The 23,918-nt window shown below is 41.3% G+C and overlaps 1 protein-coding gene across 1 annotated transcript in view; it reads right to left on the reverse strand.

Annotated features, from left to right (window-relative positions):
- The window catches only part of LOC124722880 (vacuolar protein sorting-associated protein 13A-like), a 752,258-nt gene that overhangs the window by 547,497 nt on the left and 180,843 nt on the right, over positions 1–23,918 (reverse strand). The window contains exons 8-15 of the mRNA XM_047248017.1: positions 15,852–15,980; positions 15,629–15,773; positions 15,320–15,536; positions 1,686–1,907; positions 1,431–1,543; positions 1,146–1,354; positions 897–1,063; positions 51–168 (exon numbers count right to left, since the gene is read on the reverse strand). Of these exons, the coding sequence (XP_047103973.1) occupies positions 51–168; positions 897–1,063; positions 1,146–1,354; positions 1,431–1,543; positions 1,686–1,907; positions 15,320–15,536; positions 15,629–15,773; positions 15,852–15,980 (1,320 nt within the window). The remainder of the gene's footprint in view (positions 1–50; positions 169–896; positions 1,064–1,145; positions 1,355–1,430; positions 1,544–1,685; positions 1,908–15,319; positions 15,537–15,628; positions 15,774–15,851; positions 15,981–23,918) is intronic.

Here is a 23,918-nt window from a genome sequence, read left to right on the forward strand (position 1 = left end):
CAATATGAAAAACTATTTTTCAAGCAAATGTGAATAACTATTTTTCTAACCTTGGTAACTGCCTATATTCCGGTTTTACACTATTGGAGAACACTATTTGGCAACGAATTTTAGGAATCAAATGGTAGTCTGTGTCTTGAAATTTCAGGGATTCTCTCCATTCTTCTCCTGAAAATAATACCAACAGAGATGTTCACTTAAGCTGATGTTGCAGTAGAAACAAATATACCAAGACAGTAAAGATGAAGAATTTTACAACACTCAACTATAAAAAGAAATCTTTGTGATATTAAAAGAGTACAGAGTGCTGTTGCATGACAATATTCTTGGCAATCTATAAATACTTTCAGACTCAAACAGCATTAGATGTACCAGTGTAACAATTTCATATGATTATAAACATGTAAGAGACAAATATTACTTTTACAAAATTGTTAAGGCTTTCGTGGCCACTGGTTGACAAACTGCCTATTGGCTTCTGTCTCAGGTTCTTCGGACGACATTCATCTAATGATTTTTCTGACGTTTCACCAGCACGAGTGGCTGGCATTGTCAAAGCTTCACCGGCAATGGAGGGTGAAGCTTTGACAATGCCAGCCACTCGTGCTGGCGAAATGTCAGAAAAATCATTAGATGAACGTCGGCCGAAGAACCCGAGACAGAAGCCAATAGGCAGTTTGTCAAATATTACTTTTACTTAAATAATTTGTGCAAAATAGTTATAAGTGCAAAAGTAAATATATTCATTTTCAATGGTATTGTGTAATTCATGAGGGTTAAGGGATATTCTGTGCTGACCAAAGAGCTTACCAGTCCAGAAATCTTCCCCCATTTTCAGAAGTCTTTTAGCTCCAATAGGCATTATGGTGATATGTATGCATACTTATTGTACTTACCTGAATCACAAAATAGCAGCTGTAGGTCACAAAAGTCTATATGGAGCCTATCATATAGTCTTTCTTCTAGCTCCATCTGTGTTGCGTCTTCTAACCCAGTAGTACTTGTTTGTAGATCACTCCTGACAGTAACACATCCCAGATCTATCACCATTACACTGCCTCCTCTGTCAAGGAAAAATATTACTTTTTGTAATTATCTGGGATAATAAACAAAGGGAAACTGAAACAGTGTTTTTAAAAACTCACTTTTGTAGTGATCCCATTTCAGGAATAACAATATATGGCCCCTTGATGTCCATAGTAATGCTGATTGTCTTTTGGCGGGCAACAGTATACAGAAATAATGGCTTTCCGGCCTGAACAATTTGTTCAATTTTTTGCTCCAAGTACAGAAGAACATCCTTCATACTAGATGATCTTGTTTGAAAGAAATTAATGAGCTCTGATACTGCATGCTAAAAATACACAGAAATTTCAGTTTAACCAATTGCACTGAAAAACTTATGAATAACTGATTACTATTTGTATTACCTCATGGTAAACAACTTCAACAGGCTCAACTGCTATTGAGAGTTCGAAGTCTGCTTCAACATTAGAAGGATTCTTTTCAAAATCTATTGAGAGGAAGTTCGAAGATGTGTTACCTAAAACAAGGCCTCATTTAGTCAAATTTAGCATATTGCAATGACTAATAACTGTTATATAACATATAATCAAAAATAGCAGAATAAAAGAAGCAGGTTACTTAGGTACTGCGTAAATAGCTTACAAGCTTATGGAACATACCTGTATGTACATTATCTGCAGAAACCATTGGAACAAGTTCATTCTCCAAGCTTGTACCTTCAACCACAAAACTTTCAATCCTCATGGAAATTTTGAAGGCCTTTGCTGATGGACGAGTTTCTAAGCTTGCCAGAAACTGTGTTAGTGTGACAACTACAATTTCCTTTCGGTGGTTGATCAAGCTCAGTGAGCAATTTGCTACTGTGAAGTTAAACTTGTGTTCTGAAAAACAAAACAGTTCAGAGCTACAGTGACTATTATGTTTGAATAATGTCTTAGAAAGTAGGAATTACATGTTTTGAATGCACTGAATTCATAAATTACTGCACAAATTCACAATTCTATTGTTCCACAAGTTTAAAACTTCAGACTTTGTAAAAAGGATCCCACTATCCACTGGAATTCTAGTTTTGTTTCAAACTGTGGTAACATTTTCAGTGAGATATGAAATTATCATTATCTAACAGTGAAAACTAGAAGTTGAAATATCAACAATATTAGGAAAAGGATAGGATACTCACTATAAGGGTGAGATGTTGAGTTTCAGATTGGCACAATGAAAAGACTGTTACATATTTAGCTTTTGCCAAAAGCCTTCTTCAGAAAAGAAAACATAGACACACTCGGATGAGCAATCACACATCATGCACAAAAGATCACCCTCTCTGGCAGCCCAGACTGTAATGTAGTTGTCATGCTGAGTGGTTATCTGGAGTGGGGCTGGTACGCGGGTGGGATAGCACAGTGTGGGAGGGGGGGGAGTGAAGAGCACTGTCTGGTGAAATATGCACAGATGAGATGAATACATTAGAAGACTGCCAGGCACAATGTTGCGAGGCTGTGGTGCAGGGAGGTGAGTGGGGCAGGTGGTGGTGGTGGTGGAGGATTGGGGGGGGGGGGGGAGGTGGAATGGAAAAGGAGAGGAACAGGGAAGGGGAAATACGGGCAGGTGCATTGGCAGAGGGCTGCACAAAATGAGGGTGAGGGGAAATGAACAGGGACGAGGTGACAGGACAGAGGTGGCAAAAACTGTTGGGTGGAGAGTGTGCAGACAGCAGCTTACTGTAGATTGAGGCTGGGATAATTTTGGGAGTGGAGAAAGTGTTTTAAGGATAACTCCCACTGGCGTAGTTCACAAAATCTGGTGGTGGAGGGGAGGATCCACACAGCCTGGGCAATGAAGCAGCCATGAAATCAAGCGTATTATGTGCAGCTGCATGTTGTGCCACAGATTGGTCTACCATGCTCTTGGCCACAGGTTGGTTGGGGCTATTCCTCCTGGTGGACAGATGACTGGCAGTCATACCAATAGAAAAAGCTGTGCAGTCATTGCAGAGATGGTATATGACATGGCTGCTTTCACAGGCAGCCTGGTCTCTGATAGGGTAGGATAAGCCTGTGACAGGACTGGAACAGAAAGTGCTGTGTGGGTGGATTGGGTAGATCTTGCACATGGGTCTTTCACAGGTATATGATCCCAGTGGCAAGGGGTTGGGTTAAAAGAGTTCAACTTATGGGACTTAACTTCTGAGGTCATCAGTGCCCTAGAACTTAGAACCACTTAAACCTAACTAACCTAAGGACATGACACACATCCATGCTCTAGGCAGGATTCAAATGTGCGACCATAGCAGTCCCACAGTTCCAGACTGTAGGGCCAGCCCGCATCTCGTGGTCGTGCGGTAGCATCCTCGTTTCCCACGCCCGGGTTCCCGGGTTCGGTTCCCGGCGGGGTTAGGGATTTTCTCTGCCTCGTGATGGCTGGGTGTTGTGTGCTGTCCTTAGGGTAGTTAGGTTTAAGTAGTTCTAAGTTCTAGGGGACTGATGACCATAGATGTTAAGTCCCATAGTGCTCAGAGCCATTTGAACCACCACGGCTGGCGCAAGGGGTTGGGATTGGGAATAGCATAGTGTTGGACTGGGAGGCTGTGGAGGTTGGGTGGCTGACAGAACACCACTTTAGGAGGAGTGGGAAGGATATTGGGTAGGATGTCCCTCATTTCAGTGGATGATGATAGATAATCAAGAAAACCAGTCTGTGGCACAGCCATAGGCACCAATATAGCACCCTCCTACACCAAACTGTTTATGGGCCATCTAGAAGAAACATTCATAGCCTCCAAAAACCCCAAGCCCTTGGTCTGGTTCAGGCACATAGATGATATGTTCATGATCTGGACTCAGGATCAAGATACCCTATTCTTATTCCCTCACAACTTCATCACGTTCTCTCCCATTCACTTCACTTGGTCCTCCACAAACCCATGAACCTACAGCACCTGCATTTCAACAGTTGTCATCTCTTTCACACCAAAAAATCCTTCCCATACATTCTGGCCATCTGGAGATGGCATATTTGCAGTGACAAGAACTCCCTTACCCAGTATGCTGAAGGTCTCACCAAGGCCTTCACAGACAGGTATTACACCCCACCAGACCTAGTCCACAAACAAATGTCCCGTGCCACATCTCACCATCCCCAAGAACCTTCATCACCCAATGCCACTCCAGACTGAAAAAACTGAAGCACATCCTTTGTCATGGCTATGTTTATCTATCATCATGCTCTGAAATGAGGGACATCCTATCAAAGATCCTTCCCATCCTTCCTAAACTGATGTTCTGTTACCCACCCAACTTCTATAACTTCATGGTCCATCCTGGGCGCAAGACCTGTTCAGTCCACCCAACCTGCACTTCCTATTCCAGTCCTTTCACAGGCTTGTCCTACCCCATCAGAAGCCATGCCGCCTGTGAAAGCAGCCATGTCATATACCATCTTTGCTGCAATCATTATACAGGTTTTTCTATTGGTATGGCCACCAAACAGCTGTCCATCAGGGTGAAAGACCAGCATCAAACTTTGGCCAAGAGTGTGGTAGACCACCCTGTGGCACAACATGCAATTGAAAATAACATACTTGATTTCAATGGATGCTTCACAACCCAGGCCATGTGGATGCTCTCCCCCAGCACCAACTTTTCTGAACTGTGCAAGTGGGAAACACGTTCTCTGCTCCTGAAATTATCCCAAACTCACCCCATGGTAACATACTGCCCCTATACTCCATCTAACAGTTTCCACCACCTCTGTCCTATCACCTGCTCCCTGTTCATGTCCCTCACCCTCATTGTGTGCCACACTGTGCCAACACATCTGCCCACCTTTCCCTTTCCCTGCTGCTCTCCTTTTCCACCTCCCTGCCCCACAGCCTTCTGTCCAAATCACTTCTTCCATATTGATGTACTTCACCCTCATTGCGTGCTGCCCTCTACCAATGCACCAGCACATATTTCCCCTTCTCTGCTCCTCTCCTTTTCCACCCCCACCCCCCTCCCTCCCCCCCACCTCCTTGCACCACAGTCTCCTGAAGCTGCAATAGGCAGTCTACTCCACACACACTTTACCGGACAGTGTTTTTCTCTCCCCTCACCTGCAGCTTGTTATCCCTCCCCCTTCCCTGCCCCCCCCCCCCGCCACCCCCCCATTTTCCCTGCCACAACAAGACAGTTGCATTCCAGTCCAAGCTACCAGAGGTGGCAGTCATTTGGGCCTTAGGTGAATTTGCTTATGTGAATGTGTGTGAATTTTCTTTAATTATGAAGGCTTTGACCGAAAGTTAAATGCGTAACAGTTTTTCCATGATACCCGTCTGCAACTCAACATGACGTCTTTACGGTGAGAATCAATCTACCCTTTTTCTAATAGTGTTCAATTACCATTATCTGTTGTTTAAAAATAGTCATTGGAGCAACTTTTTGCAGTATACACAGATGCCATAATCCATATGCTTTAAAGTGTACTTCATACAAGCAGTTGCTCCATGTGCAAATGGAATACATGAATTGTAATACAATATAATTATGAATGTGCCAATTACTGTTGCAGAAATACATAACTCACTCACAGCAACAATCTGGGAAAGAAATATTGCTACTTACCAAATAGAAGAGGCACAGTCACAGACTGATAGAATGGAAATGAATGCCAGAAATATTTCAGCTTTAGGACATAGTCCTTCTTCAGAAGAAGAAAACACACACACATTCACACAAGCACAACTCACACACACACATGATCACAGACACTGAGGCTTGACTGTGACTTTGTATGTTGTGAGCAGCAATCTAGATAGGATGGGTAGTGGGGGGAAGCAAGACATGGGGTGGAAAGGGGGAGGGATATCAGGGTAGGGTGGGGGAAGATGCTAGCATTGCCTGTTGGACAATGCAGGGACGTGGAGGGAACAGGAGAGGGCTGCTAGGTGCAGCATCTGAGGGCTGTGCCAGTGGGAGTTGGAAGGGAAAGGTTAATGTAGAGGCACTCCAAGGACAGAAGGCACTGTAGTGGGTGGGAGCTTGGAAGGGGAATGGCAGTTGATGGACAAAGTCTAGTGAAGATTGTGGCCAGGAGGGGATGTGATGGGTGGGGAGGGATTACAAAAGAGTTCAGGCAAGTTGGTGTTGCTGGTTGGAAACCAGGTGTCACAGACTGTGAAGCAATCATCTAAGTGAAGCATATTATGCTGGCTGGCATGTTCAGCAACTGGGTAGCCCAGCTGTCTCTTGGCCACAGCTTGGCAGTGACCATTCATGTGGACAGATAGAATGTTAGTTTTTATGTCCAAGCAGAATGTGGCACAGTGGATACAACTAAGTTAATAGATCACATGGTTGCTTTTACAGGTGACCCTGCCTTTGATGGGGCAGGAGATGCCTGTGACAGGATTGGAGCAGATGGTAGTGGGATGATGTATGGGACAGGTCTTGCATCTAACTCTATTGTGGGGATATGAGACATGAGTCAAGGGGTTGGGAACAGTGATGGAGTAGGGGCAGACAAGGAAATACTGTATGTTGGGTGGGCAATGGAATTTCACTGTGGGATGGGTGGGGAGGATATTTCACATTTCAGGGCATGTTGTGAGGTAGTCAAAACCCTGGTGGAAAATGTGATTCAGTTGTTCCAGTCGTTGGTGGTACTGAGTCATGACAGGAGTGCTCCCATGTGGCCAGACAGAGGGTATGTGGGGAGTGGTAGGTGACTGGTAAGACAAGATAAGAGAGACCTGTTTCTGAAGAAGATTAGGAAGGTAATTTTGGTCTGTGAAGGTTTCAGTGAGACCCCTGGCATATCTGGAAAGTGACTGCTCATTGCTACAAATACAATGACCATGAATGGCTAGGCTGTATGGAAGGACTACTTGGTATGGGTTGGGTGGCAGCTGTCAAAGTGTAGGTATTGACAATTATTGGTGGGTTTGATGTAGACAGAAGTACTGGTGTAGCCATCCTCGAAGTGGAGGTCGACATGAAGGAAGGTGTCTTTTTGAGCTGATAAGGACCATGTGAAGCTAATGGGGGGGAAAGTGTTGAGGTTCTTTGAGAATGTGGATAGGGTTTCCTCAACCTACATTCAGATCATGAAGATGTCATCAGTGAATCTGGACCAGGTGACAGCTTTGGGGTTCTGAGTGATTAAGAAGGATTCCTCTAGATGGCTAATGGATAGAATAACATGCGGTGGTGCCATGTGGGTACCCACTGCTGTACCACGGATTTGTTTGTAGATGATGTCTTCAAAGAAGAAGTAATTGTGGGTAAGGATATAGTTATGCATGGTGACTAGCAAGGAAGTTATAGATTTGGAGGCAGTCAGGCATTCAGGTGTTCAGTAGCAGCAATGCTTTGTACAGAGGAAGGTGGAATCAACAGTGATTGAACAGGGTGCCAAGTGGTAAAGGAACAAGAACTGTTGAGACTCTGTAGAGGAAATTGTTGGTGTCTTTTATATAGGAGGGTAGGTTGTGGGTAACAGGCTGCAAGCACTATACCACATTCTAATGACAACGAATAAGCTGTCTGTCTGCATGAATGCTTGATCGTGCAGGCAGAAACTCTCTCTACAACATATCATTGTTCTCATAGCCCCCACGGCCATGACCTTCACTAGTCCTTGTCCTCCACCTGCCTATCAATTTCCCTAATCCACCTGCCTGACACCTTCCCTAATCCAACTCCAGCTCCAGTTCCAACTCCAGCTCCAACTCCTGACCATTCACTTACAATGTCCTCTCTCCTCACCCTTTTTTTCTTCCTGTCCCCCCTCCCCGCACCACCCTATCCTTTGGCACAGCCTTTTGATGTTGCACCTAGCAGATGCTTCAGGAACTCAAATGGGAATCCCTGGAGAGAAGGTGATGCTCTTTTCAAGGAACATTATTGAGAACATTTAGAGAAATGGCATTTAAAGCTGACTACAGGACAATTCCATTGTCTCCAACACACATTGCACATATAGACAACAAAGATAAGATATGAGAAATTGAGGCTCACATAGGGGTATACAGACAGTCATTTTTCCCCTACTCTATTTACGAGTGAAACAGGAAAGGAAATTACTAGTAGTAGTACAGGGTGCCCTCTGCCACAAAGTGTACGGTGGCTTGCAGAGTATCTGTGTTGATGTATATTATTAAATTTAATAGATTTAAGTGGTGTTTCGTGCTGTTTGTAGCAAAATAACGATTTTACTAAACTTTTGGAAATGTTGACTCACTGTTTTTTAGAGTTTTCTGTGTGTTGAAGTTTTTAGTAAATTTTGTGCTTTAGTTTTCAGCTGACATTTCTTATTGTTTCTAGTGAAATGTATCAGTAAAATTTTCATTCACTGTTTTAACTTTGTTGAGTGTTCCAGTGGCCACTTCAATTTTTGGTTTTAGCTAATAATTTTGTGAAGTTTTGTTGGTATTGGTATAGTTGTGATTTAGTAGTATTAATAAAAGTAGTTGCTTTCTTAGTAAAGAGAGAATTCTGACTGCTATTGTAAGTTCTACGAATAGTTCTGTTAGTGTAACTGAACTTAGGTAAGGTAGACACATAGGTTGTTCAGTAACTGTAAAATTTCACCATGAGTGAGAAGTGTTGGCTCTGTCCTAGGTTTGTGAGTAGTGAGTTGCGGTGTGGGATTTGTTCAAAGTATTTTCATTGGGGGGGAATGCAATGGGGAAGCCAGTGGGCATTCCAGTGAGATCCTGTCCTGGAAATGCAGAATCTGTAGTAGAAATAAGTTGATAAAGGAGCAGGAGCATATGATCTATGCCCTTCAGGGGCAGTTACAACAAGCAAAGGAGAAATTAGATAGGTTGAGGAGGGTGAATGGTGCTGGGGAATGGAAACTGGCACTTGGCAAGAAAGCAGCTAGGAGGAGGAGGTATTCAGATGGTAGCACTTTGTTTATACAGGGTGTTACAAAAAGGTACGGCCAAACTTTCAGGAGACATTCCTCACACACAAAGAAAGAAAATATGTTACGTAGACATGTGTCTGGAAACACTTACTTTCCATGTTAGAGCTCATTTTATTACTTCTCTTCAAATCACATTAATCATGGAATGGAAACACACAGCAACAGAACGTACCAGTGTGACTTCAAACACTGTTACAGGAAATGTTCAAAATGTCCTCCGTTAGCGAGGATACATGCATCCACATCGCATGGAATCCCTGATGCGCTGATGCAGTCCTGTAGAATGGCGTATTGTATCACAGCCATCCACAACACGAGCACGAAGAGTCTCTACATTTGGTACCGGGGTTGCGTAGACAAGAGCTTTCAAATGCCCCCATAAATGAGAGCCAAGAGGGTTGAGGTCAGGAGAGCGTGGAGGCCATGGAATTGGTCTGCCTCTACCAATCCATCGGTCACCGAATCTGTTGTTGAGAAGCATACGAACACTTCGACTGAAATGTGCAGGAGCTCCATCGTGCATGAACCACATGTTGTGTCGTACTTGTAAAGGCACATGTTCTAGCAGCACAGGTAGAGTATCCCGTATGAAATCATGATAACGTGCTCCATTGAACATAGGTGGACGAAACTAAAATGAGCTCTAACATGGAAATTAAGCGTTTCCGGACACATGTCTACATAACAACTTTTCTTTATTTGTGTGTGAGGAATGTTTCCTGAAAGTTTGGTGGTACCTTTTTGTAACACCCTGTATGTAATAGATCTGACCAAATGTCAGAGTTGAGTGGAGAGGAGTCTCATGTACATGTAGGTATAGGAAACATGCAGCAGTCCTCAGCAGTTAGGAAGCCTAAGTCAGTTGCAAACTCTAACATAAAGAAGAAGGTTCTGCTGCTACAAACAGTACTGTAAGGTGCTTAAAATGTTATTAAGAGTAAGTGGTACACAAATAGAATAGCTAATTCACAGGATAAAATCAAACCATATGGTCAGTTGTGAAGGAAGTGTCTGGTCAACAGCACAATGTCGATGATATAGAGTCAGTTCATAGTAAAAATATTTCTGTTACTGATAGATCAGATATATGTACAGTATTTAACAATCATTTTCTGAGCATTGCTGGTGAATTACACAAAAACTTAGTTTCTACAGGGAATTATATAACTCTCTTGGCATATGCCTTTCCAAGATTGATGTCGGAAATACTCCTCTGTCACACAGACAAGAGGGAGATTGAGTCAGTAATCAAATCACTAAAGACTAAGGGACTCTCATCATATGATGGACTGCCTATCAGAGTATTTAAGAATTGTGCAGAACATGTTAGCCCTGTATTTGGTTATATTTGTAATTTTTCCTTTAGGAATGGTCAGTTCCCTGAACAATTAAAGTACTCAGTAGTAAAACTGCTTTATAAAAATCGAGAAAGGGATAATGCAGACAATTTTAGGCCTATTTCTATTCCATCAGTGTTTGCAAAAGTTACTGAAGAGGCTGTGTATGTAAGGTTAACTGATTGTTTTATATCACACGATTTGCTATGAAATGTACAGTTTGACTTTATAAGTCATTTAACAACCGAAAATACTATATTCTCTTTTCTCTGTGAGGTACTGGATGGGTTAAACAAAAAGTTTTGAATGCTAGGGATGTTTTTTGATTTAACTAAGGCGTTTGATTGTGTTCACAAAATATTGCTCCAGAAGTTGGACCATTACGGAATATGCAAAGTAGACCACACTTGGTTCACCTCTTACTTTAGCAACAGACAGCAAAAGGTCATTATTCACAGTGTTGAGAATGGCTGTGGTGTTGGGTCTGAGTTGGGTACAGTCAAATGGGGAGTGCCCCAGGGATCAGTGTTGAGGCCACTCCTGTTCCTTATTTATATAAATGATATGGCGTCTAGTATTACGGGTAACTCTCAAATATTTCTGTTTGCTGATGACACTAGCTTGGTAGTAAAGGACACAGTGTGCAACATTACCTCGGTTTCAAATAGTGCAGTTCATGACATAAGTTCATGGCTTGTAGAAAACAAACTAATGCTATATCACAGTAAGACTCATTTTTTACAGTTTCTAACACACAATTCAACAAAACCAAACATTTTAATTTCACAGAATGGACATATGATTAGTGAAACTAGACAGTTCAAATTTCTAGGTGTTCAGATAGATAGTAAACTGTCATGGAAAGCACATATTTAGGATCTTGTTCGAAGACTTAATGCTGATATTTTTACTATTCGAACAGTATCTGAAGTAAGTGATCATTTGACACAAAAATTAGTCTACTTTGTTTATTTTCATTTGCTAATGTCATACGGTATTATATTTTGGGGTAACTCTTTCCATTCTAAAAGGATATTTTTGGCTCAGAAACAGGTTGTTTGGGCAATAAGTGGTATAAGTTCACAAATCTCTTGTCGACCCCTGTTCACGAATCAGGGTATTTTGACACTAGCCTCTCAATATATACATTCCTTACTTTCATTTCTTGTTGACATTATTAGCTTATTCCCAAGAACAAGCAGCTTTCACTCAGTTAATACTTGGCAGATATCAAACCTGCATTTGGATCGGACTTAACTCTTGTGCAGAAAGGTGTGGACTATACTGCTGCATCCATTTTCAATAAACTACCACTAGAATTCAAAACTCTTAGCAGTAATCAACACACTTTCAAATCAAAACTGAAGAGTTTCCTCGTGGGACATTCCTTCTACTCTTTTGAGGAGCTCCTTGAGAAATTAAGCTGATTCTTGTTGCATTGTTGATTGCGTTTACTTAATCTTATGGCTTGACTTTTTCGGGTTCATAAACATTTTATTTTTATCTGTTATTACTTTTATTTTGTAACTTCATGTACTGACACATTCCATGACCTTGAACTTGGTGTGTAAATAAAGATAAAGAAATAAACCTACACACTACAACAGGCAACAATAGCATCTTCCTCCATGCCTGTTCTGCTATCCATCTCCCTCCCCAGCCAACACATATTCCTTAACCCCCAATACTCATCCAGCAATATTGCTGCTCACATCAAATGCAGTTGCAGCCATGCCTTAGTGCCCCAAGATGGCAGTGACCATGTGCCACTGTGGTGTGTGTGTGTTTTCTATTCCTGAAGAAGGAGTTTGTCTGAAAGCTGAAATATGTCTAGCATTCTTTTTCATTGTGCCTGCCCATGATTCAACAGTTCATATTCCATCCTGGATTTCCTGTTGCTTGTGCACAGAATGATATCATTCCTAAGCCAATCAGAATAACATGGAGCATCATTAAGGTATCTGAATCACTGAAGCAAATCAAAGTAATGTCTTTCCAACATCCATTATATTGGTTAATACACAGCAAGTTAAATTCCCAAGTATCACCATAGAAATATGGAACTGCTACTAACAGCCATGTTAGTATGCCAGAGTATGTCAGCGCCACTTCCGAACAAAGTCTACAGTGTCCTAGTGCACAATATAAAAGCATTTTATGCCACACAGACCGTGAACTGGCCCTCCATACACAATATGAACAATAGCAATAGTATTTCCAGTTACAATATCGCCATTCATTAATGTTGTATTTATTCCTTTAAGAGATAGGTACAAGGAAAGGAAGAAATTAACTCTACTCCTCAAACAGTCTGGCCTGGTGATGAAAGAGCAACACAGTAAGTATGCATCACTTTCTCCGTACAATACTGGTAACTTAGCATATGTCAAATATATTTGTTTTTCAGTCAGAGTATCTCCCAATTGAGAGCTATGTGCAGAGGTAATGAAAACTGAAATGTTTTATGTAGAAAGAAACTTAAAATTACTTAAACAAAACACTAAAAACAACAGACAACACCCAACTATATATCACCACATTCTTTGTTGCCACAAATTGGCAAAATATGAAGCAGATACACTATTTATACCACCATTTCTAACTTAGTTATGACAAACGCACTCACAGCTGCCCATGATATCCCCAGAAAATGCATGTTAAAATATATATTTTGAAACATTCCATGTTCATGGAATGAGGGCTTTTTCACAGGTGGTATTTGAGTTTCTGGTGATATTAGTTTTGTGGCTATTAGATCATGGTCCATTTCAACCTCCAATGCTGGAGACATCATCAGGGGCAATAACAACTCAGAAAGAGTTACAATCTCAAACAAGCTCAGCAAGTTTGAACTGTTCATACATTTACAGACAACAGTCAGTTTGTGATGTCATCAGGCTGCTGCTTAAGATGTCAGAGTCATGCCATTGCATACTATGGAATTAAATTAGGCAAGTTTTGGGCCTTAGTACTACATAAAGCTAGATAGTGGTTTGAAGATGTCACAAACTGACCGTTTCTTGGAAATGTATAAACAGTTTGGCTTGCTGAGCTTGTTTGAGACTGTAACTCCTCCTGAGTAGTAAATCAATGTGTTCTGAAAATCATAGTAGGCACTATTGGCATGTATGGTTACTTAATGAAAGTAACAGGTAATTAGGTGATATCCTTTTTGAAGAACACTATTGAGAGAATTCAGAGAACAGGTATTTAAATCTGACTGCAGTACGAATCTTCCATTGCCAACATACATTTTGAGTAAGGACCACAAAATTAGGCACATATGGAGGCTTATAGATAGTTGTTTTTCCCTTGCTCTGTATGTGAGTAGAACAGGGAAGGGATTGATTAGTAGTGGTACAGCGTACCCTCCACCATGCACCCTATGGTGGCTTGCAGAAAAAGTAAACAGATGTAGAATTCTGGTCCTATATACTCCAGATTTATCCTCAACAACTGAAATTAGCAAAAGATTTACAAAAGCTTTCATGGATAAACAAACTACAAAAGAAAAACAGAAAGCACACCAAAAAGGGCTACTAGTTTACCAAGTATTTCAAGACGCAGCATCTTATCCACAGCTACAGCAATAAATTCTTATATGACAAACAAGTAGCTAGGTGCTGTTTGTTATCTTGTTGGAACAGTTATTCTATTGTGTAATGTCTTACAAAATTGTGGGTGACTATAAATTAAAAATTTGAAATAAAGCCTTTGAAAGAATACAATAAATTTACAGTTTCATATCCCGCTGACAGTGACATGATTAGGGATGGAGCTGTTAATACTGAAAATAAAAATAAAAAGTGTATTGTAATGTCTGTGTAATCTGAATTTTCATATCTTTGTTATGAAAGTGCAATGGAATCTTTGGACTGGGGTCATGCGACTGTATCATGGATTAGTCAATAATGAAAGGAAGTGGCAACACCCACTACAGGAGCAGAAATAGTATTATAAAGTGAAGGAGCAAACACATTGTTCTGGCTGAAAAGGCTGCTGTAAGGAACTTCCAAACAAGTGACTCCACTTGCACACTAATGTTGACAATGCAAGTACAGTGAAGCTGTCTAAAAATCCAATGAGTCATCAAAAATTAAGCATATAGAAGTCCATCACTTCTACATCAGGAAAATATTCTTGAATGGGGACCTTGAATTAGAACAAGCTCATGGGACTAACCAGTCAGCTGATCTTTTAACAAAACCATTGGAATCAGTCTGACTCATGGTGCTGTGTGACTGAATTAGAGTGATGCAAGTGCAATGGAATCTTTGGTCTGGTAAAACAGAAAGTGTTGATACTATGTTGTGAGTGTATCTGTGAGGACCCTTGTTTGGTGAATCTTTTGTAGTCTGCTGAAATAAATAATTTTAACAGGAGCAAAGGCTCAGATTAGACAAGTACAGGTCAAAACATCAGTGACAACTGTTTTGAAGGAAGCATTTCAGCACAAAAATGAAATAATTTAGGTTGATTGTGGAAAACCTAAATCAGCATGACCAAATGGGGATTTGTGTCTCGGTCTTCATAAATGTGATTTTAGTGTGTTAATTTCTGTGCCACCTCACTTGGTACAAAGACCTTGAAGTCACTGCCTTAATTGTATGATATTAGTTTACATCTGTGTGAGATTGCTCTTTTCAAAAGGAATGATATTAACATTACATGTCAATGCAAGGAAGCAGAAGAAACTAACAGAAAATAGTGCATGTCCAGAAGCTAGACCAATAATAAGAAGAACAGCAAAAAGTAAGAAAAACTGTGGGAAGGAAAACTGTAAATAAAAAATTAATTACAGCTGTACAACATACTGAAAAGAAAATGATAATGAGGAAACAAAAGACTACAAATCCTTTCACAGACACACAGATCTCCATGCATTTTCCCTTGAAACTACAATATGGTACAGGCAAATATTTAGAGTATAGTACTTTTTTATAAATTGGGAGATTTAAATAAGAAATGGTACATTTAACATTAAAATATATAAATAATAATACTTGATTGTTAAATGAACCAGGCAGCTGGAATGTAAATCTGTTTACCTATGTACTGCTTTGGCTTGTCGATTTTCATTGCTCCTTCAACAAAACCAATTGTCTCACAAATTTTCTTCTTTTCTGGGGAAGAAAGTTGAGCCCACAGACCTCGTTCTTTTTCAGAAAGAATAAGAAACTCCACAGTGCTTTCTTCTCTTGTTATTCCCCACCAGTCAACAGTACTCTCTCTCACATGTATACGTTCTGGATTTTCACGGTGAAGCTAAATAAACAGACGTAAATAATATTAACCAGTCTTCAAGAACTGTAAATACTCACAGTTACTCAAAATAACCCACGGCAGTGTTACATTACCTCTAGTTTGGCATGCTCTCTTGCAACAATTATATGCAAGATGGTGAGCCTATCTTCTAGTTGCTGCAGATCAAGTTTCAGTTCGGTGTCATTTGGACTGAACAGTGCTTTTTTGTATGCATCTTTGTATTTCAAATAATATTCCCTGAATGAAAAATCAGATGTTAATAAAAAATTATGCAAAAGAATAACTAAAATTACAAAACTTGCATTCTGTGCTGACCTGTGCTTTTTAATGTTGGTCCATGAGTAAGGTCTCACTCTCTGTTCCAGTACAGAGTTGTACGCGTACTTCCACCATTTTGAACTATTAGAAATAACTGGTACTCCTGGGTGAAATTGTCTGTATTTCCTAATAAATAAATTTGTATTATTGATTTGAGATATAGTATGAAAATGGAAAAAGGATTAAGACACTGAACAATCACTCACCTACAGATGACAGAAAGAGGGGGATAAAGGGGGGGGGGGAGAGAGAGAGAGAGAGAGAGAGAGAGAGAGAGAGAGAGAGAGAGAGAGAGAGAGAGAGAGAGAGAGAGAGAGAGAGAGACTAGCTAATGAGAAAAATACTAAATGCTTGAAAGATTATGTAGTTTTTGCATCTGTTGCAGATGTCTATGCACCAGCAAACTATCATCTACAGGTATTCATTTCACATTTCTCATTTTTCCTTGTTAAAATGATTTATAAACAAGGCATGAGTTTATGTTGTCAACTAATCTAAAAAAAAAACCTGTGATGTAAGACATATTTATGGAGAATGGGTGGTCACAGTACATAAAAATGAAGTTTGTAAAGCCTTTACCATTTTAAATGCTGGAATAGTCATGAGCAATGTTTATTACTCTGTGAAACTAGTGTTAAAGAAATAGTGATTCAAATGTGTATCTGGACTCTGCTCCAGCTGTTATGCTTTACTGTATAATCAGAGTGCTTAAGTTCCAAACTGTAAGACTGTACAGCCAAGCAGCAGCAGAAACCAGGTCTTGGTCACTATTTGGTGAAATTTCTGTAAGAGTTATTCATGTCCTACAAAGATGCACTCCTGCATAAATACATAAATAATGCAGTGTAAGTGAATTTTCAGTTTGCTCATTCAAAGCAGATGAACATGGACACAAAACAGCAAAGTGACCAGTCAGTCATAAGTTTGATCTTCACAAAATGGCTGTACTCATCAGCATTGTCCCTAAAACTGAGTTTTCTTTGGTCCTTCTTATCCACTTTGGCTTTATTCTCATCTTTCATTTACTCACTCATTCATACAGCACGTTCTGTAAACAAAATCATGCAGAATAGCCATTAGGGCTACAGAAAGAGTCAAGTTCTGTATTGATATTCAGAAGTAGTCACTGCATGCTACTTCTCTGAAGTATACTTGTAACAAATTATTACTATCAGTAATCTACTCAGAATGATGATTAAGGAAGTTATTTCTCGATTATTTTATACATGTATATTATGAGAGAGACAATACCTTAAAAAAGCTACTACTTCTTCCCTTACACTACTCACTTCCTCTTTTTATCTAAAATTTCAAAGTCTACATGTAGTTTTACACTGTACACTATCAGCTGTCTGTAAACAGGCTAAGACAAGATCTGTTCAATACAAGCATTAGATATTTAATGACAGACTGAAACTGTGTGCACAATGGGACTTGAAACTGGTACCTTTTCTTTTCATGTGCAAGTGCTCTACCAATGTATCTATTGAAACATGACTCATGACACACACTCACAGCTGTACTTCTGACAATACCTCTTCTCTCACCTTAAAAATTTGACAGAAGTTCTCCTACCTATCTTGCAGGGCTAGCACTCATGAAAGATATGACCAGAAAAAGATTTCCTTGACAACACCTGACAGTTTCTAAAAGTTCAAAGTTATGCTATCTGAACCATGTAATGCTCCAGTCACGTTCAAGCATATGATGGACAACTTGCTTCAGCAATACCTTAAATGGATGTCCTGTCTTTGCTATCTGGATGACAATGTCTTAAAAAAATTAAAATTAAAATTAAAAAAAATTGAAGAACATCTAAGCCACCTGACAACCAGGTTGTAGTGTATTCAGACCACAGGCCTTCATATGAACCCAAGAAGGAGCCTCTGCATCACCTAAGAAATAAAAGCCATGGGATATCTAGTTAATGGTGATGGAGTGCATCCCATTCTAGAGAAAATAAGAACAGTCACAGATTTTCCAACTCCTCAACACATTCATGAAGTGAGAAGTTTTCTCAAATGTGCTTGTATTACCAACGATTCATAAAGGACTTTTGTACCAAGGCTCATGACTTTAAAGAACTACGCAGGGAGATTTTAGTGTCATTGTTGGATTCAGAGATCAATATTAGTTTGAACGCACCAGTGATGGTCATCCAGAATTGTTTCTTTTCACAGTCACACCAAAGGCAGTGTGGTCTTCACACCTACTGGCAAGACTCTCTGGCAGCATAAACTAGGAGGAAAATGCACGTTTCCTTGTTCAAGTTACTAGCTTGCTCTTGGTTATTTATCTTTGGTTTGCTATTCCAGTTTAGTTTGTACGATGTTGACGATTCTTGATTTTCACATCTTTCGTTACTCTTAGTTTGTTCTTTTGGATTTATATATGGTTTTCACCATTGTCCTCTCGGTCCTTTCTGCTACTTGCTGCTTATCAGAAACCACCAAGTGGCAGTCCCACACTTGAGTAGTGCATTACTACAGTGGCGATGAGGCTGACTCTTGCATGTGAATAAGCTCGTAACAATGGATTCAAAGTTTCTGGATCTTTGCAGCACCAAATAATGCTGCAGGAACGACAGCAGAAACAATTGTGGCTGGAACAATGACAACATTAGGAACAGATATGATTGCAACAACAACTACAGCAGGAGCAGATTCAGAAGCTGATCCGAATTGTTAGCATGCAGCCAGTGAGATGAGCAACTGTGCGGCAGCCCTCGCCCCTGGAACAGTAGAATTCTACAAATTGTGCAGTTTGCTGAGTGAGCATTTCTGCCACCAAACACATTTTTTGGCAGTGAGATTGCAATTTAATCAATTCAGGATGCATATGTATATATGCCCTGGACAGTGGACATGAAAGGGCTCATTCAGTAATTCAAGTTTGAATGTACTAACTGAGGTGTCTCATATGCTGACTGTTTAATTAGAGACATAGTTGTCAGATTAACATCAGGCAAGGAGGTCCAGACTAGTGTTTTGGAACTGTCCGGCTCCAACAATCAACAATACTGACAAGAGTCTGAGGTGTCTGCAGCAGCTCAAAATGCGTTTATAGATAGCAGACAGCTCAGCTGTCTGCCATGATCCAAATAGTTGGTCCCCTACAGGACCAGATTAAGGCCCAAGTGACACAAGCCACTGCTTGGACACCAAGTTAGAAAGGGTGCCACAACTGAATATTTCTTTACATAATGTATCACAATTAGTAGCAGCCACTTGGGATGCCAAGATGAAAGGGGTGCCAGCAGTGTCCACGTGCAATATTTGTATACAGTGTTCATCACAATTAGTTGCAGAAACTGACATGAGTGAAAGTTTATGACGGAACAGGGGGTGAGGGGAGGTTGCACCACACAGCATCATTTGAAAGAAAAATGTTCCTGAACTGAGCATGGTACCCTGGATGACACTCAGGGTGTGATTCCTGCGTAAGGAAGCATTTATTTCTCCCAAGTAGATTTCAGTAGACTTAGTAAACAGATGTAAGCAAACTAGGTGCCTAGAAGTAGCTCATATTCCTTAAATAATACGATAAGCTCCGCCTCTGGATCGGAAATTTTACTGGGAATGATATGTAGAGACAGACAGCGTAAACTTTCTGTATCGGTGGTAGATCACAAAGAGGCCACATCACTTCAGTGTCGGACTGACCCCAGTTGATGCCTAAGTCTTGTCCAGACAGCTGGATGCGCCACAAGCGTCAACAGTGTCCACATCTTTTCGACACATGCTACACATGTCTCAAGTAAGGGCCCTTGGCAATAATGTGACAGAGAAAAACAACATGGTGGGCTGATGTTAGACAATACATCATGGACTGATGTGTCACTGTCCGCCGATGCACTATGGACGACAGATCCTGACCAGGCCTGAGTGTTCGCTGTAACTTGTGTTGCAAAAGATTCCTTTGAGAGGGCAAATTACTGTATGGGCAAAATACAACAACGTGGATCACCGAATCTCTTTGTTGGTTTAAGTTCACTGTCAGCTGTAAACATTTTTGGTTTCGATACATTCGCCACATTTGCTTCCCAAGTATTGCATGAAGTGAACCTGGTGTCAAGCTCTGTACCATTCCAGGATCTAAAATGGTAATTAAAGAATTATCAGTGGTTATTATAATCAACACTGGATAGGGCTAAGTTAGATGAAGACCATATATTACTCAAGCAGTCCACGCTGCCAAAATTTTGTATTGCACAGCCAATCTCGTTCCAAATGCGAGACACATTAAAGCCCAAATCAGACAGGTTACAGGAACTGGGGGTATATGCGCCATTCACATAGTCAGTGGGTGAATCTCATGGTGGTCGTAAATGAAGCTAATGGGTCTATAATTATTCTCAGTGATTTCATTGTCACAGTTAACGTAAAAAGTGAGATCGACATTTACCCAATCCTCAGCCAGAGCATCTCTCAGCATAGTTGGCAGGGGACATGCTTTTCAAAACTTGACTTGAAGTGTGTCTACTTGCACTTACTTCTAGACGCAGACATCCAGAAAATCGGGTAATAAATACGCCTTTTGAAAGGTATCCATGCAATAGATTATCATTTGGGGTCACAAAAGTACCAGGAACTTTCCGAAGATACACATAACAACTAACCCAAGATGGGTATCATGAAGTGTGTCAACTATTTGGATGACGTTTGGGTGATGAGTGCTACCAAGAAACAACGCATACAAAACTTTTAGATACACTTTCGGTAGCTGCTTGAGTATGGGCTCCATTGTAACCAGAAGAAATGCAAGTTCTTTGCACAGCCCATGCAGTATTTGCCGCATATGTTAGGCAGAAGATTTGGTGGGTGGTGGTTAGTGTTTAACGTCCCGTCGACAACGAGGTCATTAGAGACGGAGCGCAAGCTCGGGTTAGGGAAGGATTGGGAAGGAAATCGGCCGTGCCCTTTCAAAGGAACCATCCCGGCATTTGCCTGAAACGATTTAGGGAAATCACGGAAAACCTAAATCAGGATGGCTGGAGACTGGATTCAACCGTCGTCCTCCCGACTGCGAGTCCAGTGTGCTAACCAATGCGCCACCTCGCTCGGTTTAGGCAGAAGAGATATCACAGTGATGACAGAGCACTTTGATGCTATTGAGAAGTTGTTGTCGCCAATAAAACTTAAAGGAATTGTAGTCTTTTCTGGAGAATGTGAAATATTACGCAAAATTCATTCTCTAGGCAGCAAACCTCATGAATTTATTGAACCATTTGAGGAATAAGGGGGTTCCGTTCATTTAGTCTCACGAATCTCACAAAGCATTCTTGCAGTTTAAATAAACAAAGGAAGTTCGCCTCGTCCTTAGCAACGTTCAAACAGGGCACGCTCCTAACCCTTGACAATTGCATCACAATAACGGCCTGAAGCCATCCTGGTGCATTAGAATGCCGATGGTACAGAGCAACAACAACTTTTGCATCTAAGACACTATCACAGGCGCAGCAAAATTATTCACAAATAGTAAAGGAGGCATTGGCAATTATATATGACGTTAAAAAATATCATGTTTTGTCATATGGGAGTGCAATGCAACTTCGACTGCAGCTTCTTTTTTTTTAGTTTTGATAAAACAAAATGGGTAGCTGACCCATTTTTCTTGCATTGCTGGGGGTTCATAAATTCGTTTTCGACCCACTACACAGCATGCAAATGCCAGCACATTTATCACGCCTCCCAAGTGGCCCTGACATTTAGTCTGTCCAACAGGAAGCAGTGTGTTTTGCACTAGACAAGACTATGCTCCACATCTTGCAAGATTTCCCCATCACCGTTCGTGAAATAGCGATGATTACTAGCCAGGATCCCCTCCAGCATATAGCAGTACAAAGTGGTTGACCGGAATGCCTGCCAAAAGGATCAAACCTCCTATTATTGCGAAATTATTTTGCCATGAAATATAGGCTTAATGTTGTTCAGGGTGTAGTGCTGCTGTCTGTGTCATGCTGAATGTCACATTGTTGTTCCACCTTCACCCTGTGTCCCAGTTCTTCATTTCTACATTCGCCCCATTGTGGTATGATGAGGACGAATGCTTCTCCTCAACGCCATGTTTATTGGTCAGAGATAGGTAGTGCAGTCGAGTACGCAGTGCATATATGTCAGGCTTGCACTCACAACCAAGCATCCACAGCTGTTTTTGCTCATGGCTCCAGACTGAGCACCCTTTGGACGACCGCCCCGATAGCTGAGTGGTCAGTGTGACGAATTGCCGTCCTACAGGCCTGGGTTTGATTCCCAGCTGGGTCAGAGATTTGCTCCGCTCAGGGACTGGGTGTTGTGCTGTCTTCATCATCATTTTTGGTATAGATGGAGAGCGCACATCTAAGTATCTGACAATAACCACGGTTTGTTTCAGCAGAATTTGAGGCATTCTGCCAACAAAATGGAATATGGCACCCAACCACTGCCCCTTTCCACCTGGCATCGAACTCAGAAGGAGATATCTTTCAAGGCACATATGACGCAAGTACTGATGTTAATGCCCACTGACTAAATCCTAACAACGTTACTTGTCACATACTGGTCCACCCTAGTCAATGAAAAATCTCGACCAATGGGTACAGCATGGGCGTAGACTATGCTCACTCCAGGATCTTGTGCGATCTGCACTGCAGGGCACAAGCATAAGTTACACACTCCACTATCAGTAGGATATCACTGTGTGGGCTTGCACATTTGACTGGAAGCTAGGTTGTGCACTGGCATCATACTCAGCGACAACGGACGCCCAGTTTTCCACGTTGTGGTTGGGCAGGAGCACATGATCCACTGCTGTAACCAGCTATGGCCATGACACATGCGGGAAACATTCCAACTCCTTAGGCCAGCACACGGCTGGTCCCGGCGGAGGTTCGAGTCCTCCCTCGGGCATGGGTGTGTGTGTTTGTCCTTAGGATAATTTAGATTAAGTAGTGTGTAAGCTTAGGGACTAATGACCTTAGCAGTTAAGTCCCATTAGATTTCAAACACATTTGAACATTTAAGCCAGCACAAGGAACTTCCAGCCCCACCACTCTCAGCAACCATGCTTCTAGGGCTTCTCCACAGACTGCTGGTGCTCCTAGCCACAACCACAGTTTCATCACAGCCTGTGCGCATGCCATCATTACCAGCAGTAGCAGCAGCTGACGAGATACTTGCAGGGCTACCAACACAGTGCTCCCCCTTGCTCTGGTGTGCAAAACACAAGTCTGGTCATTTTTGACACTACACACCTATTAAAGGAGGATGAGATTTAGTAGCGTCGCCACACTTGGACATCAGTATCATGATGAACCCACCAGCATTGACCATTCAGAGTTGTTTGTTTTTAAGTATGTACTGCTGGCGGCATGGACCTCGTTAATGAATTCTCATGTTTTAGCATTCTATGACAATAATGCTGGACAGAACTTCTCACTGGCGCTTGTGGTCACGAGACAGGTGCAGGTCTAGTGCAATTTCATGAAAGTGCTAAAAAGATGATCGCTTATGTTTCCAGAATCTCAGCAACTCGGAGATGAACTACTGTAAAACAGAAAAAGTGTGTTGCAGTTGAATGGGGCATCCACACGATGCAACTGTATTTATATGGCAAACAATTCACTGTAGTGACGGACCATCATTCCCTATGCTAACTGACTACTAGCCTTAAGGATCCACTGCGTCGATTTGTGAGACGGGCACTAGGGTTTTAGGAGTACAGTGTCACAGTGGTGTACAAAAATGCCCACAAATAAAAGGACGCTGACTGTCTTTAAAGGAATCCTTTTCTGGAACTCAGCAATGTGGATTAAATCTCAGTCTTCACTGCATTAAATAACACTGTTACTGAACAGAGGGAAGATCCAGCACTGATGAAAACCACAGGAGCCTTGAAGACCAACCGAAGGAGAATTGCCATCATTCCAGCTCATTAACTGCCAACTATCCCGAAGTGATGATGCTCCAACATCTGGTCACCTGGGATTCGTGAACATTCTACCCAAAATCAGGTACCACTGGACAGGTCTCTACCAGTTTGTTAAGCATAATGTGAGCCATTATAAGGAAGGCCAGTGACAGAAGC

This window comes from Schistocerca piceifrons, chromosome X (assembly GCF_021461385.2).
Source record: "Schistocerca piceifrons isolate TAMUIC-IGC-003096 chromosome X, iqSchPice1.1, whole genome shotgun sequence".
NCBI classification, from domain to species: Eukaryota; Metazoa; Arthropoda; class Insecta; order Orthoptera; family Acrididae; genus Schistocerca; species Schistocerca piceifrons.